The sequence below is a fragment of the Cavia porcellus genome, unplaced genomic scaffold (genome assembly GCF_034190915.1).
Source record: "Cavia porcellus strain 051 isolate PalLab524CR breed Dunkin Hartley unplaced genomic scaffold, mCavPor4.1 scaffold_5, whole genome shotgun sequence".
Classification (NCBI taxonomy): domain Eukaryota; kingdom Metazoa; phylum Chordata; class Mammalia; order Rodentia; family Caviidae; genus Cavia; species Cavia porcellus.
The window spans coordinates 5,473,799-5,492,180 of record NW_026947488.1 but is presented as its reverse complement, the minus strand read 5'-3'; the positions used below and the strand labels follow the sequence as shown (position 1 = coordinate 5,492,180).

Genomic DNA, 18,382 nt, shown 5'->3' with positions numbered 1-18,382 from the left:
ATAAAAATTTTTCTAAACAAAGTGCTGCCTGTCTTATTTATGTTGAAGTCTATAAAGTCTGCAGTGAAAAGGGGAAAGTACTTTCCTGGAATCTATTTGTATCTGTCACAGGCTGCATCTTGAGGAAATTGGCAGGCATTTGAAATGGAATAATTTCTTAGCGTTCTGTTTGGGTTGGAGTTCTTCGATACAGGAGTGAGTGGCTTGAAACCAGACGGGGAATATTTGCTTCTAACAGTCACCTAACATTTCTTTCTTGCTTTTGTGTGTAATAAGTGCTCAATAAATGTTGGTTAAATTGAATCATCTTGTTCATCCTTCTGTATGTGGTCTTAGTCTCAAATAAGGGCCAGTTGTAAAAGGGAAAGTCTGCAGAACGAGCTCTCCTCTTCAGGCTCCCCAGAGCTGGCTTCCTGAAATGCTTTTCAGGGCCCTCCTCGGCTTGCAGATCTCTGTGGGGTGAACCAGATTCTCCCCCCCCCCACCTCTGCCTCCACTCCTGCTCTTCTCCAGGACCCTCTACTGCCCTCTGGTTTCTGAGTCCCCCGACACTGTTTCCTCCAGGGACTTGTCCTCGACTATTCTAGCCCGCAGAAGTCCTATCTCACTCATCAGGGCACCAGCCAGGCCTGTCGCCCTTGTGTCTCAGCCCCCTCTGGAGGGCCATGCGCCTGTCTTCCATGGTGTATTTGCAAACAGAAAAAAGAGTGATAGATCTTCTTCTGCTCTTAGTACCCTTTGCGAATGTGTGAAAACATTCAGCTGCTGTCAAATCTTTTGAAGAAAATAAGATCCAATTAGCGTTGACTTTTATGTCGGGAAAGCCAGGGTTTCAAAGGAATTCCTTTCACTTGTTGAACACTTATTTTGTGATGCCTGCTCCGTGCTGGGCACTGGAGAGCAAAAGTGGGCCGGAGGACGGCCTGCAGGGCACTGCCACCCCGGTCTGTGCTAATGTCCAGGGTCCCCCCTGGTATGAGACAGCAGCTCAGAGACAGGCCCAGGACGTGGAGTGAGTGGGCAGGGAAGCTGTGGGCGTGGTGAGCTGGGCAATGGGGTGGTGGGTGGGTGGAATGCCATGCTATGGAACTGCTTTGCTGTTTGTTTGTTTGTTTTTTTTAAGGTTGATCACGAAGAAATTCAAAATAAGAAGAGTGGTGCATGGAACTAGTTGGAGGCCACTGAAAGGGGCGCCAAACTGAGTCCTGCAGCAGTGAGGATATGGGCATCACCGTGTAACGGGCTGTTTTGTTTAAATGACGCCAGGGTCATCTTTCCCCAAGGCTCGGAGTATCCAGAACCTTTACCCCGGGCTCCGCCACCACCAGCATGTGCCACCCATTCTCTGCCCGACAGGTGACACAGGTGAAGGGCTGGGCGGCTGGAGATGCAGCTTGCTCAGGCGGAGAGGGGTGCGGAGGGGCCTCCACCACTGCACCCAGCCAAGGGGGTCTGATCGGGGTCGGGCACCTAACACGAAGTGGCCGGGACTGGACTGCGACACCGTGCCGGCCAGACTCGGCAGCTGGCCCGGGTCGCCCCAGCGGTGGGGCCCTGCGTGCGCCCCGTCTGCCTGGGGAGGCCCTCTGGGGCCAGCCGGGCCTGCAGCGGGCCTGGCGGGCGGAACTCGGGCCTCGCAGGGCCCCGGGCGGCCTGGCCCGGCTGGAGCCCTCCCGCCACCTGGCGCCCGCCCCGCGGCCGGCGCCCCCTCGCGCCCCGGGCGGGCCCTGCACGTCTGGCGCGGCCCGCGGCGGGCGGCGGGGGAGGCGGGGCGGCCGGGCAGGCCGGGGCGGCGCCGAGAGGAGCCGGGCCGGAGCGGGCGCGGGCGCGGGAGGGCGGGCGGCCGGCGGCCGGGGGCGCGGGCGGAAGATGGCGAACGTGGGGCTGCAGTTCCAGGCGAGCGCCGGGGACGCGGACCCGCAGAGCCGGCCCCTGCTGCTGCTCGGGCAGCTGCACCACCTGCACCGCGTGCCCTGGAGCCACGTCCGCGGGAAGCTGCAGCCCCGGGTCACCGAGGAGGTGAGCGGGCCGCGGCCGCCATGCGCCCCGCGGAAGCGCAGGCCGGGCAGCGGCGCAGGCCCCGCCCGGGACGCGGCCTGGAGCCCGGCAGCCCGCTCAGGGCCCGGCCATTGTCCCGGGCCGGCGCCGCCTGCCAGGCCGCGACACCTGCGCGCAGGCCTGCGCCCGCGGCCCTGCCCGCCCGCCCGCCGCAGCCGGGTGGCAGCCGCCACCTGCCCTTCCGCGTGGCGCCTGGCCCCTGACCCCGCGCCGGCGGAAACAGGCCAAGCCCCGGCCGGCGGGCGCCAAGTGTTCCAAGCAGAGGGGTCCCCGCTGGCCCTCCGGCCCCCGGGCTGGATTCCACGAGTGTGGCAGGGTGCCAGGCGGTGACACGAGCGCCCAATGGCCCGATGGGGCGCCCGGGAAATGCAGGCGTGGCACGGGGCGGGCTCCTGGCACGCGGCCCCGTGTGAAGTCCGCGCTGTGTCCTGTCTCCCTTCTGATCTAGCTCTGGCAGGCCGCTCTGGCCACGCTGAATCCCAACCCCACGGACAGCTGCCCCCTGTACCTGAACTACGCCACTGTGGCCGCCTTGCCCTCCAGGGTGAGCCGACACAACAGCCCCTCCGCCGCCCACTTCATCACCCGGCTGGTGCGGACCTGCCTGCCCCCCGGAACCCAGCGCTGCATCCTGGTGAGTGTGTCCGGGTGAGAGGGCCCGCAAGTGGGCCAAGGCTCAGCCTCGCACCCACAGCCCAGCCAGCAGCCCTACCCCGCAGACAGCACGGCAGGTCCAGACACAAATCCTCCACTGGAGCAGATTGGTGGCCACCGGGAGACCGAGGCCTGGATCTCCTGAGGCCAAGGCCCATGTCCGAGCCTCCATGCCTTGTGCTCCTGTCCGCAGAGGCCCTGACAACATCTTCTTTCTCCTTGTAGCAAGGCCTGCTTCACTTCCTCATCCCACGAGGACCTGGGGATGGGGTGGTGGCTCTGTGGGGGCCTCTCCCATGGACCTTACCCCCTGGGAATTAATGTCAGGTGATGTGACTGGCTGGCCGCGCCGTGGCCCTCAGCCCCTGCCCCTCTCCTGCTGTGCTGCAGATGGTCTGTGAGCAGTCCGATGTCTTCGCCTCCGCCTGCGCCCTGGCCCGCGCCTTCCCGCTCTTCACCCACCGCTCAGGGGCTTCCCGCCGCTCGGAGAAGAGGACTGTGGCAGTGGAGTTTTTCCTGGTGGGACAGGACAACGGGCCAGTGGAAGTGTCCACGCTGCAAGTGGGTGTCTGGAGCTGCAGAGTGTGTCCCAGGTCCCCCAGGAGCTCGGGGTGGTGGTGATAGGGCTTGCTCCTTGCTGTAGGGGGGCTGAGGCCCTCTCCCACAGGGCGGTCTTCGTTTCTGGGGCTCTGTTCCAGTTTGCCAGTGCTGATGGAGCGTCTAGCCAGGCACCTTTGATACCAGCAATCCTCTGCCTGTGCGAATCGCATCCATAAAGGGAGTGCTTTTACCTGTGTTAGTTCACCTGACTCCTAAGCAGAATGCTCTGCAGGCAGCAATGCCAGATCCAAGTGTGGGCCCGAGGCTGGGCTCCCTTCCCACCCAGCTGTCCCCAGAGCCTGCTCCGACGGTCTGGCCCACCACCTCCACCTGTCCAGCAGCCAGGCCAGCTTGTCCTGCGTCCTGCCTCAGTGCTCCCCTTTAATGTCTCACCCTAGCCCCAGCCAAGTGCCCCATCAACACCTTCTCCTCTCCCAACCCCAGTGAGCTCACAGCAGTGGAACAAAGTTGTTCCCCAGCTGGATTCCTTCCTTAGGAATTTGCTTTTGTCTCTGCCGCCTTGAATGAGTGCTCCTTTTTAATTCATCACCGAACCTTTACAAACTGGTTGCTTTGCTTATCTTGATTCGTTATCTTCTTGGACCAGAAGCTGTTTTGGACCTTCTTGCTGGTGTAACTTTTAAGGCCTCCGCTGCAGGGCTGGAGTGGTGCCAGGCTTCAAGGAAGCTCGGCTGCTTGTGTGGAGCCTCCATGGCCCTGCTGACCGACCCTCACCTCTGGGCCCGGTGTCAGCCTCCGGTGGGCTGCCTGCTGGGCAGGACCCTGAGGAGCACCCTCCTGCACGCCAGATCCCAGCCTGCAGCCTGAGCACCACCCTCGGGTTCCCTCTCCTGCCCATGCTTTTCATCCACACCAGAGCTCATCCCTCTGCCGGCTCCCCACGTGGCCCCAACACAGCCTCAGGCTCTTGTCCCTCAGCCTCTCAAGCTTGTTCAAGGTCGGCCACTCCGCGTGGCCCTCGGCCTGTTCGCTGTCAGGGCTGCCTACTCAGTGCCCATTTGCACCCAACCATGTTTTAGGTCCTTCTACCTCCGAGCTCCTCTTCTGAAGCGTGGTGGGGGATGGCCATTCTTTGCTACTCTCAAATATCTTGGGATTCAGATTCAGAATCTAGCACAGTACCCAGGGCCTCATATAAGTGTAGACAGAATGAATGAACGGCCTCCAGTGACGGAGAAACTGAGGCACGCGTTGCCCTCTCCTCATTCTGTACCAGTGCTGAAAGCTTGCGGGGGTTAGCAGGTCACACGTGCTTCCCTCGAAGCCCACCCTGCAGCCCCACATACTTCTCAGAACGAGAGCTGCCAGGTGGCAGGAACACACATCCATCTCCTGGCCGAGCTGTCAAGTCCCAGGTCTCTACCTTTGAGGCACTGGGGCTTAATTACCCAGGATAGGCAGTGGCCCTTGCAGCAGTCAGACGGCGGGGTGGCCACGAGGCTGGCAAATTGACCCTGCGTCTGCCCTGCCTGACACGGTGGGCCTTGGGGAGGCAATGACGAATTCATTGTCACTGCATGCACTGCAGGCCCTCGGCTGCTTTTCTCTTAGTAGCGTCTCCTGACGGTCTGTTCAGAGGCGCTGACACAGTCAGCTGTCCAGGGCTTCGGAGACTTGGGGCTGGGTGGTGAAGACCGCAGTGGGGCAGGGTGTCCAGGGAATCAGCTGAGAGCAGCTCACCCGGCAGAGAAGAGCAGGCAGGCCAAGGCCTCCTGGTTGGCTGAAGCAGCAGCAGGATCACCACTGTCTGCTAAGAGCCATTCTCTGGACACAAGCTGTGTCTGTATCCATACATGGATCTCTGAGCACCTTTCCCGAGTACTGGGGCGTCAGACCCCACTCGAGGCTGTGTGGGCCACTTTCTCAGGTTTCTGCTCCCTGCCTGGTGCTGAGGAGACACATACACTCCCTGAGGCAGGGTTCGCTGTTCCTTTCCACACCCCGTACTCAGAGCACGCTGCCCAGGGACTAGACACACCTGGATGTCCTGCAGGAGCCGTGAGCAGCCCCAGTGCCCAGGGGAGAGCACACAGGAGTCCCTGGAGAGGTGGCGTTTGAAAGGGGCTGGAACAAAGGTGCTGACATCCACTTGGTGCCGGGCCAGGGCCCCAGTGATTGCCTTTTGCTTTTTCCCAGTGCTTAGCAAATGCCACGGAAGGTGTGCGGCTGGCGGCACGCATCGTGGACACGCCCTGCAATGAGATGAACACGGACATCTTCCTGGAGGTGTGCAGCCTTACTATGCCAAGGGAGAGGCTGGGCTGGGCTGGGCTGGCTGGACGTCACAGGCCCCAGGCAGAGGACAGAGAGACCTGGGGGTTGTCTGTACTCCCTGACCCTGCTGTCCACTCAGCTCTGAGCAGCCAGCAGCCTCTACAGAGGGGGGAAGTGGGACAGGGGTGTGTGTGCATGTGTGTGTGTGTGCAGGACTATGCTAAGGCCTTGCAATAGGCTTGCAGCCATGAACCGCAGGAAGTTGGGGGGCTTGCTGGGGGAGCCTTCTCTCCTGGGTTTAATCATGAGAGTCAAGGCTGCTGGCTCTCTCACTTCACAGGCGATGGCTCCTCCCTGGCCCCGAACCCTGGCCTCGCCTCGGGTCCAGCCATCTTCACATGTGTTCGTGTTATTTTTTCCATGAACGTGTCCAGGAGATTAACAAAGTTGGAAAAGAGCTGGGAATCACCCCAACCGTCATCCGAGATGAGGAGCTGAAGACAAGAGGATTCGGAGGTGGGTGGGCGCTACTGTCCACAGGGCTTGGCCTCAGGGAGTGGCCAGGGGCACTTTGGTGGCAAGGGTCCGGTTGGTGCGTTGTCCCCAGCTTTCTCCTTCTTGTGACCTGAAAGAACTCAGCCCTTGTCTCAGCCTGAGGCCAGAGCCTGGGAAGCTGCCTGTCCCCGGAGGAGGTAGCGGCAGCTCTCCAGGTTCTGAGGCATTTTCTGGAAGCAGCGAGACCCAAGTCCTTCCCCTGCTGCAGCCTCGTCCCACCCTGCACACCGCCGCTCCCAGCCAGCTCAGCAGGGCCTTTCTGTTCCTCGAATACACGAGTTCACATCCACGTCAGGGCCTTGCACTGTGGCTCGCTCCATCTGGAATACTTTTCCCCAAAGCATTCATATGGTGTGAGCTGCCTGGTCCTGTCTGCCTCGCCTACAATGTCACCTTCTCAGACAAGCCTTCTCCCCCGTGGCAAAGGACCACACTCCTGCACTGCCCAGGACCGTAAGGAAAGAAAGGCAGCCACATCGGGCCCCCTGGAAGTGCCTCCAGACTGTCTCAGGGTGGTCACAGGCACTGTTGTCTGTGCCTGTGAAACAGATGACCCCAGGATGACTGGCAGCTGCAGGCAATGCGTTCCCTTCTGCACCTCTGTGAGGTGGGGGGCCCTCTGTGGCTCGGGATGTCTGCCCACTGCAGTAGGTGTGGTGGGGGGTCTGTGGCCATTGGAAGCCTTCCCTGGAGCCAGCCCTATGCCGCCAGGAGGCCGGCCTTCAGGCTTTGGGCAGCATCAAGGCTGGAGGCTGCAGGATGGGATGCAGCTCCCACTCTGTGGATCAGTGTGGGTGCTCCCAGCCCAGCCGCTGGTGTCTCCAGAGAGCCGGGCAGAGGGCGCAAGCAGGGTGGGAGCTCCTGTCTTTACAAGAGGTGTCTTGTTGCTTCTGCCGTGCCAGTGGCCGGAGATGGCACTCTAAGACTTGGCCGCTCTGAGGTAGAGAGGACAGCAAAGACATGACTAGCCCAGAGGGGACCCTGAGGGCCATCCTGGCGGTGCCTGCTGCAGACCCATAGGCTCCGTATGGGGGGACGTTTCTCCAAGGGGTGACATTTGCGCGGTGGGTCCTGTAGGATGAGCAGGAGTTTGTGATAGCCATTGTTAGTGCTTGTCAGGTGACTGTCACTATTCAGCCCAGTGGTTGAGGGACCTTGGAGCCCAGCCGCTGCCTGTCTGCAGGCCGTGGTTTGTTGGGAGATGGAGCGTGTGAAGCGGACCAAGGCAGTGGAGCAGAGGCCGTGGGAGCAGCCTCAAGGAGGGTGGTGCTGGCCAGGTTTGGAGCCAGGCTCGGGACGAGGGAGTGGGTGGGGGCCAGGGCGGCCTTGAATCGCACCCAGAAGTCATCTCATCCTGCAGCCTGCGCTTTCCTTTTGGAGAGGATGCAAGCCTTTCCCTGGCCAGTTTTCTTGCTGAGCAGTGCCGGGCTGATTCGCGTTCCAGATCCCACGCCAGGGGCGGGAGGGGTTGGGGTCCCGGGCCAGGGCTCAACGGTTCTCCTTGCCCACAGGGATCTACGGTGTGGGCAAGGCAGCCCTGCACCCCCCGGCTCTGGCCGTCCTCAGCCACACCCCCGACGGCGCCACGCAGACCATCGCCTGGGTGGGCAAGGGCATCGTCTATGACACCGGGGGCCTCAGCATCAAAGGAAAGGTGAGGTGGGCCTGGGGGTGGGGGCCCTGCTGGGCTCCTGCGGTGCCCCTGGAGGAGGGGAGGGAGGTGAGACCAGGTGGGTTTCTCTAGCGCCACGGTGGGCTGATTTGGGGATGGCGGCCGCGGGGCCTGCTTCTGTTCTGAGGAGGACCAGAATTGTGGGGGACCCCTGCGTTTCATGTTCATGGTTTAAGCAGAAGTCAGGAACCAAATATCTGGACAGGCACCTTTAAGAAGCCACGGAGATGACTCAAGGAAGGAGCACGGCCCCGGGAGGCAGAGGTGAAGAATCTGGCAATGGTATGTCCCCAAGGCTTCGATGACGCCAACTGAGTGGTGGCCCTGGAAACCAGTGACCTGCACTGCAGCACTCAGGAGCAGGTCGCCTGCAGGAGGCCTGGAAGTGGCCCTAGAAGCCCGAGGAGTGGCCTTTCACAGGAGCCCAGATCCATCCTGGCTGCGGCCCCGTCTGTACACAGCTGTCTGTCCCCGTTCCTCACTCCCACAGGAGGGCCCCTCAAGGACCAGGAAAGCATGAACTGGGAAGCCTGCACCCCAGGAGACCTGGAAGAGGAGGGTCTAAGAAAAAAAGCTTGGGGGCAGGGGGTGAGGTGGGCACATTTAGAGCAGGCGTTGGGAAGCTGGCAGCAGCCAGTGGGTTCACAGCTGTATCCTGACGGTCAAAGATGTTTTTGAAACTTGAATCAATTACCACCATTTAAAAACAGAAAGTAGGCTGGAGTCTCAGCATTTGGGAGGCTAAGGCAGGAGGATCACTGTGAGTTCGAGACCAGCCTGGGCCATATAACAAGTTCAAGGCCAGACTGAGATACATAAACAAAAACAGTAACAACACCACAGAAAGACCAAAAAAAAAAAAAAAAAAAAAACAAATACAAGAAGAATTCTCATAGAAGACTGGATTTTAGGCCTTTTGTGGGCTCCAAACATTTCACGCTTCTGCTGGGGTGGACGTGCACAGTGCTAGGGGTATACCCTGTGTTCCCCAGTTTGCCACAGTCCCCCCCCACTGCCCCTTAGTTCCTGGATGCTCAGCTCAATGTTGGCTACTGCGGGGGGGGGGGTGTCAGCTATGTTTACAGAGTGAATGATCATTTCCCTACAGTATCTCCCCCTCTAAACAACAAAATTATTTCAGGACTAATCACAAAATGAAACTAATAAAGGTTTTTAAATAATCCCAATAGCAAACATGCTCTCTTATTGAATTCCATACATATTATTCTGCTGCTAAAAAAAAAAAATGTAAATCCACTACAAGAGAACAGCAGTGTATTAACTCTTTAAATATTAATAGATTTTTTAAAGAGGAAAAACAGCTTGGTCCGTGGTAATGGACTGTGGCATCAATATGTGTATCTGGGTCTTGTCTTCCACAAATTTGACTTCAGGAAGTTAATTGTCTACGTGCATTTCTGTTCGGCAGACAGCAGGCAGGGTTGTCAGGCTGTTTCTCCACACAGTTGGTCCAAGAACACTGTTAGTTTGATGCTGGGGCGTTCCAGGGATCACGGCGGAGGGTCCAGAATACCCCACAGTGCCTTCCAGAAGCCATGGGAATGACCAGGGACCCAGCCTCGAGGTCAGAGGTCTGTGGGTCAGCCAGACCTCGCACCCCGAGGCAGGCTAGGAGGCAGCAGGCCTCTGAGTCTCCCTTAGCCCTGTCATGTGCTGGAGCGCACTGGGGCCCAGCGCAGCGGGGCACCCCAGTGCTCCCACCCATGGAGCTAGGCCCCAGTGGACTCAGCCTGAGTGTGTGGTGCGGCCGCTCTGCAGCCCGCCGGTTCTCACGGCCACATGGGAGAGCGTCGCCTACAGGATAGAACATAGATCTTTCGTCCCCGTGATTACAGTGCGACATTAGCCTCGGCAAGTGTTGAGACTTCACGAACAGGCTTTTTGGGGAGAAGAGGAAGATCGCTGACCTTATGGGGAGCTGCAAGCACTTGGTGACAAATAGCAGCCGGCAGACTGCGGACCTGGGAGGGTCCCTGTTCCCACCGCCCGCCTGCACCTGGGTCCTGCTGCGTGGTGGGGGAGCCTGGGCCCTCTTCCCCACCCATCAGATTCTTACTCTAGGTGTTGGCTCAGTGGGGGGCCGGTGCAAAAAGAGGGCTCAGTCCTTCCACTTGCTCTAGTGCGGTCCTCTCGGGAGGAGCTCTAGGACCCAGTGTCCCTTTCCCCTTAGGCGGGCAGCTCCAGGGAGTCGATGATCTGAGGGTGGTTGGAGGAGCTGCCAGAGCTCCAGATCACCCTCCAAAAATGAGACAGTGGGTCTGGGCTGCCTGACCTCCCCCTGCCCTCGCCACAGAGGTCCACCTGGCCTGCAGGCGCTGAATGAAAGGTCAGGTGTCTTGGCGTTGGCTCAGTTTCAAGCACCCCCCCATCCCTGCACTTGAAACTTCTGTGTCAATTTGGGGTAAACCCGGGCTTTTCCTGAGCTGTCCCGTGCTGGGCCCTGGGCCGGGCAGCGAGTCTTCCTGACCTCCCCAGCAGCAGGGGTGACTGCTGTGGGAATTGTCGCTTCGCAAAAAGGGAGCTGAGCGGTGCCAGAAAAACTACTTTTGCAAGAACAGTCACAGCTCTGTTTGCAAAGATTTCAAAGATAAATCAGGATCATCGTAGACTGGCCCGTCTGTGCTTCTACTCAGGACCTAGTTGCATTCCTGAAAAGTACTCATTCCAGGGAGGTTTGTTCATCATGATGAGAGCTGTTGCTGTTCACTATACTGGAATTTAAAACTGAGAAGTATAAAAAGACTTACAACTCGTATATTTATGTTTTTATTTTAAAGAGACTAAAACCAAGCAAACATAAAGCAGCGAATCAAGACAGTCAAATCAAAACATTGTAAGTGATACAGGATTTCCAAACAAGATAATAGGGAATCAACAGTGGTTACCATAATGTCTCTTGTTGTCTTCAAAATAGCTGCCCGTTCCTTCAGACATAGGAAAATCAAAACAGAACAGAATAAAACCAGGGAAAACAATACAAGACCACAATACAGGACTTCAAAACAAGACAACAGTAAATCCAAAATGGCTACCATAATATATCTTGTAATCTTTGAAACAGCCAACTATGCCACTGGATATAATACAATCAAACAAGACAAAACAGAATAAAACCAAACAAAACAATGAAAATGATACAGGATTCCAAAACAAGATAACAGAGAATTAACCATGGCTGCCGCCCTCAGAAGGAGAGGCCGTGCTTGTGCACGGTCTTCTGCTCCACACATGATCAGAGCACCGGACACTGCAGGCACGAAGCTGTATTCCGCCTCGGAAGCTGCCATCCCAGCCTGTGTTCTCCTGGAGCCCAGCAGCTGGGGTGGGGAGGGGCGGGAGGAGCACGGGCTCTTCCTGTCTGCCAGCCAGCACGGAAGGAGCCGGCATCTGGTTCTCCTCCCCGCACTTACAATTCGTTGTAAAGTAACAATACGGATCCATGTCTTACCTGTTAACATGCATTCTGTAATGTTATGAAAACAACTGCATTTTCCAAAATGGGGAAAAGTGAGAGGTGCAGCCTTGTACATTTCCGCAGTCTCCGTAGCCTCCGCCCCGGCGACAGTGGCAGAGATCCTGCGTCTGCCTCCACCGCGCAGTCAGTCAGTTGTAGCACGTTGTTTCAGTTGAAATATATCAAGAAAATCTAGCCTCTCACATTGTCTAGTTGGGGAGGACAGAAGTATTTCACTGCCTCTTTCAAATAACTGTGGATGTTCTTTGCTAGTGCACCAAGTGTGTCTCCTGAAAGGTCGGAGGCCATGTGGGCCAGCTCTGTCCTCTTTTACAGAGCTGTGTGAGCTGAAGTGTGGTTTTGTAGTACCGTCCAGGGAGGTGTGCGTCTACAGTAGAGCTGGCAGAAGGCCCAGTTTTGGACACATCTGACCCCGTAATAACCTGTTGCCATCCCCGGCTCCTCACAAGCCCTTGGGTGAAGGATGCTGTCAGGGGCCCTGGGGGGGGGTTAACTTCTGGTTTGTGTTAGCCACGGGGGTAAACTCAGCTGTTTCCTGGGTGTAAGAGGCTCACTGGGTTCACTTGCTAGGAAATACCCGCCAGACACCTAAGTGAAAACTGTCGGGGTGGGGGGGCGTGCTTATCACTGACATGGCCAGCCCTGAGCACTCTGGCAGCACCACATTCCTCACCCAGAATAGTGACAGTGGCTTATGTTCAGGACCCTTTTAAAAATTAACTCTGCTGCTTCAGCAAGGGAATTCCTGGAGGGTGTGGAGAGGAGCAGAGACTCCTGGTTCCCTCAGCCTGGGCCTCGATGGCTCCAGGCTCCACGACTCCCACCCAGCAGGGCTTCTGTGCCATCCCTGCAAGTATCTGCCCAGGGCACCGGGCAGGGGACACCTTAGCATCGCCAGGAACGTGATTTCCAGGAGACAGATGGAAACTGGTAGGCTCCAAGCGGTCAGTGGAGCGGTGTTTGTTAGCTTGGCGTTTTTCTTCCTGTGATTTGAGAGGTGGCATTTGTGACAAGGACACATGGTGTTCCATGCTGGCCATTTTGAGATGGTTTGACGCCAGTCCCAAGGGTCCATGTTTCCATCTAAAACAGTCTTGTGCCTTCTTGCCGATTGGGTCAGGAAGATGGCTGATTTTCCTCAGTGCTAGAAGGATCATTTTCACTTAATTATGAAAGCAGCTCAGTTTGTGTCTAAAAATACTTTCCACTGAAATCCAAGGCTCATGGAATACAATAAGGGTTCACGGAAAATCACTTGGTACATTTCAAGCACAGATCTTTATATCTGATGACCTGTTGTTAATTCAGAATATGAACGTGTTGATTTGGGTTGGGAAGCTATAAAATGTAAAAATGTAGCTGATAGCCAGTACCATTTACAGGTGTGACGGGAGGGTGGCCCCAAGTGTGGTGCTCACCTCAGCAGGGCATCGTGCGGAGCACAGGACAGAGACTTCCCCCATTTCTGCTGGGAGGGAGGCAGTCACGAGAGGGGTGATGGGATGGGAGCTGTGGAGATGGTGGAGAGGCGCAGAGCAGGAAGAGGTACGTGGGGCGGACATCCAGGTTGGGGGCCTTTGAGCAGGGATGGAGGACAGAGATGGAGGGCAGCAGGAGGCAGGATGGACCAGCACGTGAGGCTGGGGCTGGACAGTCGGAAAACCTCGGTGCGGGTGGGGAGTAGGACCAGGCTCTGTGCAGGCTGTACCCCAGCTGTGGCTGGAGAGAGAGGCCGAGAGGGAGGCAATCAGCTCAGCACTGCACACCCCAGCAGGGCTGCACTGCTGGGAGCCTGACTGTTGGGCTGCATGAAGGGGGCGCAGGCCAGGCAGGGGACCAGAGCCCCCAGCCCCTCACTCCCTGCACGAGCGCAGCAGGAGCCTGTGATGAGTGGGGAGCTGGTTACTTTGTTGGCAGTCGCATTCCCTCTGGGATTCCACGTCCTGGCAGGGACCCGGCACTCTGACTACCTCCTGGGAGCCTGGTCCAGGTCCTCAAAGTGCTGCTCAGGCAACCCCAAATGAGCAGCAGAGGCTTCCTGTACCTCACTTTCCTCCTCATCATGTGGAGAGAGATGGGTACAGAGGCCCTGCAGATGGGCCCTGGGGTGACGAAGCAGCTGCATTACTGGGGTCAGGGTGCTTGTGTGCGTATGACAGCCTGGCCACTGTGCAGTTGGCAGCCGCTGGCATCTGTCACCAGTCACTGCTTAGCAGCCCAGAGTGCTGCGGAAACAAAGGGGGTCCCCCCCCCCCAGTCTTTGGCTGTTACTTCTGGAGAACACCCCCATGGGCCTGCTGCAGTGGCACATACCCTGGGGGATGCTCAGGTGGCCCGCAGAAAAGTCTCCACAGGCCTGGGGCTGCTCTGCACGAGCAGGGCCTGGTGTGGCTCACAGGCTGGGGTGGGGGCTGGAGGTCGGCCAGCCTCGCAGTCCACGTCACTCACCCTGTCCTCTGGTTCCTTTGTGCTACTGCAGACCACCATGCCAGGCATGAAGAGAGACTGTGGGGGTGCCGCGGCCATCCTGGGGGCCTTCAGAGCCGCCATCAAGCAGGTGAGTGAGACCATGTGTCCTGTGAGGGCACTTATCACACCAGACACGGTGGCACACACCCGTGATCCCAGCAGCCTCAGAGGCTAAGGCAGGAGGATTGCACTAGGACCCCGGCCGTGGCTACTTAACAACTTGCCAAGACCCTATTTTGAAATAGAATCAAAAATGAAAAAGGGCTGGGGACATAGCTCAGGGGAAAAGCCCTGGACTCAGTGCCCGGTACCCAGAGGGCAAAAAAAAAATCAAAACTGCAGCATGGGCACTGACGTCGCGCTCCCTAGTGTGGCCCAGTGTTACAGCCTGACCCTGGATATGAGACTTTTCTCCCACAGGCTGTGTCTGTGAAGCTTGGTTCCTTATTCCAGACATGAAATTGAAAAACAAAAGCATACAAGTTTGGATTGTTTGTTTGTTTTGTTTTTTGTCTTTCTGAGACAGGGTCTCCCTATTTCAGGCTGGTCTGAAACTTGCAATGATCCTCCTGCATCAGCCTCCCACGTGCTGAGATTACAGGCCTGCTCAGGTGGCCCCAGAGGTCGAGGGGTCTCTGTCCTCTGCACTGTGCGGGAGTCTAGGACCATTCCCGAGGCTAGCATTGAGCAGAGGCCCAGAGCAGTCTTGGAGCCACTGCTTCCCCAGCCCACGTGACCAGCCTCTCCCTGCCAGCACCCATGTGTGGGGACCCTGCCCTTGTGGTGGAAGGCCCAGCTCTTCTAAGACCCCAGAGAAAAGCTGGGTTTCATGGAGCCATTTGGAAGAGCCCTAGAGGCGGCAGGGAGCACTGGCCAGCTCCACACCAGGAGGGGACGTGGCTGGGCTCAGAGCTTCTGTCCCTCCAGGAGCAGTGGCCCGGAGGGGCAGGTGCAGGAGCTGCACTGTGCTGGACGCTGTGGCCTGGGCCAGGCTTCTGAGGATTGCCGGGCCAGACACTGAGCACTTGGGGCCTTTCCTTCTGGCACCAGGAAAGGGGGCCTTGCTTCCATTTGCATGAGGCCATGCTCCTGCTGTCCTGTGTGTGTGTATGTACCTGTTTATGTGTGTACTCAGGGACCGTGACGCTGGCCAACCCCGTGGAAACCGGGCAGCAGTGGCCCGGCTTGAGCAGCCCGCAATGGCAGAACCCGAGATCCAAATACCTCAGCTCTGCCCTGCTTCAGATGCATTCACGGCCTGGCACTGGCTCCCATGGGGGATTCTAGAAACCCCCCCAGGAGACTCTTGGCCCTAGGAACTGCCAGGACTGTGCCCAGAGTGGTACGGAAGGTCCGAGGGCTTGCATTCACCCTCCCTGGGCCTCCAGTCTGTAAGAACCTGCTTCTCCCTGCAGGGCTTCAAAGACAACCTCCACGCCGTGTTCTGCTTGGCAGAGAATGCGGTGGGACCCAACGCCACCAGGCCAGATGACATCCACCTGCTGTACTCGGGAAAGTAAGCCTGCCCGTCTGCCCCTCGCTGCCCCTGTTGTTTGAACTGTGGCCGCCTGCGTGACCTCAGGGAGGACAAATGTGTGGTGGGAGTGGGGGAGCTACTAGGGAAGGGGTCTCCTAAGTGGGGTCACCCTGGTTCCAAAGGAGGTCCCTGTCAGTACCCCACGTACTAGGCCCCTGACCTGGGGTCTCTGTGGTACTCCAGGACTGTGGAAATCAACAACACAGATGCCGAGGGCAGGCTGGTGCTGGCCGATGGTGTTGCTTATGCCTGTAAAGACCTGGGCGCTGACATCATCCTGGACATGGCCACGCTGACCGGGGCGCAGGTAGGGGCCTGAGCTGAGCTTCGGGCCGAACTCCCTTGACTTTGGGGTGTGTGGGGGAGCCGGGGGGGGGGCATCACAAAGGTTCCGTGACCCCAGTGGAGGGGAAGAGGGAGGAGCTGTGGTCCTGCCTCTCGAGGGAGCCCATGCTGGACGTGCGTGGTTCCCTTCCGTTACTTTCTTCCTTTCTGGAACTTGATGCTCACCGCCTCTCCGTTGGCTTATTTCCCATCGGCCATCTTCCCCATTTTTGTCTCCCATGTGTCTCTTGCCCTCGCCACTGCGATGCATCCCTCGGGCCGCCCACCGCCCAGGGCATCGCCACTGGGAAGTACCACGCTGCGGTGCTCACCAACAACGCCGAGTGGGAAGCTGCCTGCGTGAAGGCCGGCCGGCAGTGCGGGGACCTGGTGCACCCCCTGGTCTACTGCCCCGAGCTGCACTTCAGCGAGTTCACTTCGGCCGTGGCTGACATGAAGAACTCGGTGGCGGTAGGTGGGGGCTTCATGCGGGGGCCTGGGTGGCGGCCATCGGTGTGGATGTGGCCCCTCGAGGCAGACCAGGGCGCAGATGTGTCTGGGAGAAGGACATTGGGGAGGTAGCTTCTGGGGTAGAGTGTCCCCCTCCGCATGCTGCCACACAGCCGGAGGTTATTCTCCCGTGCCTGCTCAGTAGCCCCCAAAGGGCTTCTCTGGATGCCTCCCCCCAACCCGTCCTGGGTGGAGCACTCCCCGCTGCCCCAAGCCCCTCCACACACCTGGCTCCACACACAAGTCAAGGCTGGGGGCGCAGGGATGGTAGACAGGGCAGGGGGGAGCTGCGGGCACCTGGGTACCGCCCCATGCCGAGTGACAGTCACTCCACGTCCCGGCCTCCTCAGGACCGTGACAACAGCCCCAGCTCCTGCGCCGGCCTCTTCATCGCCTCGCACATCGGCTTCGACTGGCCCGGGGTCTGGGTCCACCTGGACATCGCTGCCCCTGTGCACGCTGTGAGTGCAGGGGCGCCACCCCGGGGGTGTCCTCTCCTCCCCCTCCCCCCAGCCTGGTCTCCTCCCTCTGGTCGCTGCAGAGCTGCCGGCTGAACTCACTGTGTGTGGGCGCACTGACTATGGCCCAGCCTCCAGCCTCAGTCTGCCATCCCAGGAGCAGCGCATTGCCCAACCCCATCCCTGACCCTGGGGAAAGGCCTCGACCTCCACTCGTGCTCCAGGATGCCCTTACCAAGAAGGGGGGCAGGGTGGGGCGCCCAGGAAGTCCCACCGACACGGAGGCCCCCATGTTCTGCTTCTGTCCACAGGGCGAGCGAGCCACTGGCTTCGGCGTGGCACTTCTGCTGGCGCTGTTTGGCCGTGCCTCCGAGGACCCCCTGCTGAACCTGGTGTCACCCCTGGGCTGCGAGCCTGACCTACAGGAAGGCGACGTGGGGAGGGACTCCAAAAGACGCAGGCTTGTATGAGGGCAAGGGTGTGGCCTCGGCCTGGTGACCAGGGCTCTTTACCTCACTTTGCACTGATTCACGTTAAGCAGCAGTTGAAAGACGAGACCTTTGGATGGGCTTTGGTGTGTCACTGTGGTGGTGACGGAAACAGTTTCTTCTTACGTCTCGGAAGACAGCTTGAGATGTGGCAGGGGTGGCGAGGGGCATGTTTCCGGGAGAGTGAGCCACAGGTGGCCCCCAGTGCCGGGACACTGTGTCACCCTGAGGCCTGCGGTGTGCTCGCGTGGAGGCCCTGTCTTGTCTGGGGAGTCTGTGCGCTCCTCAGAATTCACTTGAAGTTGGATTAAATGCCGCCATACCACACTTGCCTCGTCTTGTTCTTCGCCCACCCCCATGTGAACTCTCAGGGGTGGCCGTGCTTCACCCAGATCTCGGCAGGGACGAGGACCCTGGTCCACACGTCCCCATCTTACCCCGGCTGTGCCTGGCCCCCAGGTCTCCTCAGGGTCTGGGCCTAAGCAAATATTTATTGACTTCTGCGTGCTGTGTACACAGCCTGGCTGGGCCTGGGAAGGCAGGACGGGGCCCAAGTCCTCCGGCTCTGTCTGAGACACTGGTGCCCAGCACAGTAATAGGGATTGTGGACACTGGCCACATGAGCGGGTCACGGTGGGCTCTCGAGCTGGTGGCTGGAGGGTCCGGAGCCTTCAAGAGTTATTAACTGGCTTCATAGCTTGCAATAGGCAGCCTGCTGGCTCCCCCAAGACACCCAGAGGAGGCAGGGGTCAGGGAGGTGGCCCTACTTCTTCTCAGGGGCAGCTGGCACTGTCTGCTCCCCCCATGAGGGGACAGGATACGGGGTCAAGGAGCAAGGGAGGAACTGAGTCTGCCTTGTGCAGGCACAAAGACAGCCTCAGGGACAAGGACCCAGCTGGGGACCAGCTGCAGACTTGGGGCCTGGCGTACATGCCTGGCGTCAGGGGGTCGGCGCGGGTGAGCCAAAGGCCTGGCTTTCCCCAGGGCCAAAGCGCTTCAGGATGCAGCGGCTCTTCCCCTGGTCTCACTGCAGCCCTGGCAACGGGGTCATGGGGTCATGGGGTGGTTGGCCAGGGCAGGTGGGCACTCTTAGGTCCGCTTCATGGTGGTGTCTGGTCTGTGGCACAGAGCACAGCTTGGCCCACTCAGCGGCAGGTCCTGGAGGCTGTTTGGGGCCCATGGTGCTGCCACCGTGCACCTGGAGCACCCAGGAGGACTTGGCACCAACACTTCTCTGGGGTCCGGGAAGTCAGGGTCTGGCGGAGGGACAGACTGCAGGCCAGGAGCTTGTGCTGTGAGTGGGTGCAGCCTCATGTGGCGATGTGT

At 58.8% G+C, this 18,382-nt stretch overlaps 1 protein-coding gene across 1 annotated transcript; it reads left to right on the top strand.

The window, feature by feature from the left end:
- The first annotated feature begins 1,811 nt into the window (after positions 1-1,811).
- Positions 1,812-17,383, top strand: Npepl1 (aminopeptidase like 1). The gene is made up of 12 exons (XM_003462030.5): positions 1,812-2,019; positions 2,507-2,692; positions 3,103-3,273; positions 5,470-5,559; positions 5,982-6,063; positions 7,614-7,756; positions 13,750-13,827; positions 15,155-15,255; positions 15,460-15,583; positions 15,895-16,071; positions 16,461-16,571; positions 16,880-17,383. Exons 1-12 carry the CDS (start codon positions 1,870-1,872, stop codon positions 17,036-17,038), a joined length of 1,572 nt encoding a protein of 523 aa, XP_003462078.1. The 5' UTR covers positions 1,812-1,869; the 3' UTR covers positions 17,039-17,383.
- The last annotated feature ends 999 nt before the right edge of the window (positions 17,384-18,382 follow it).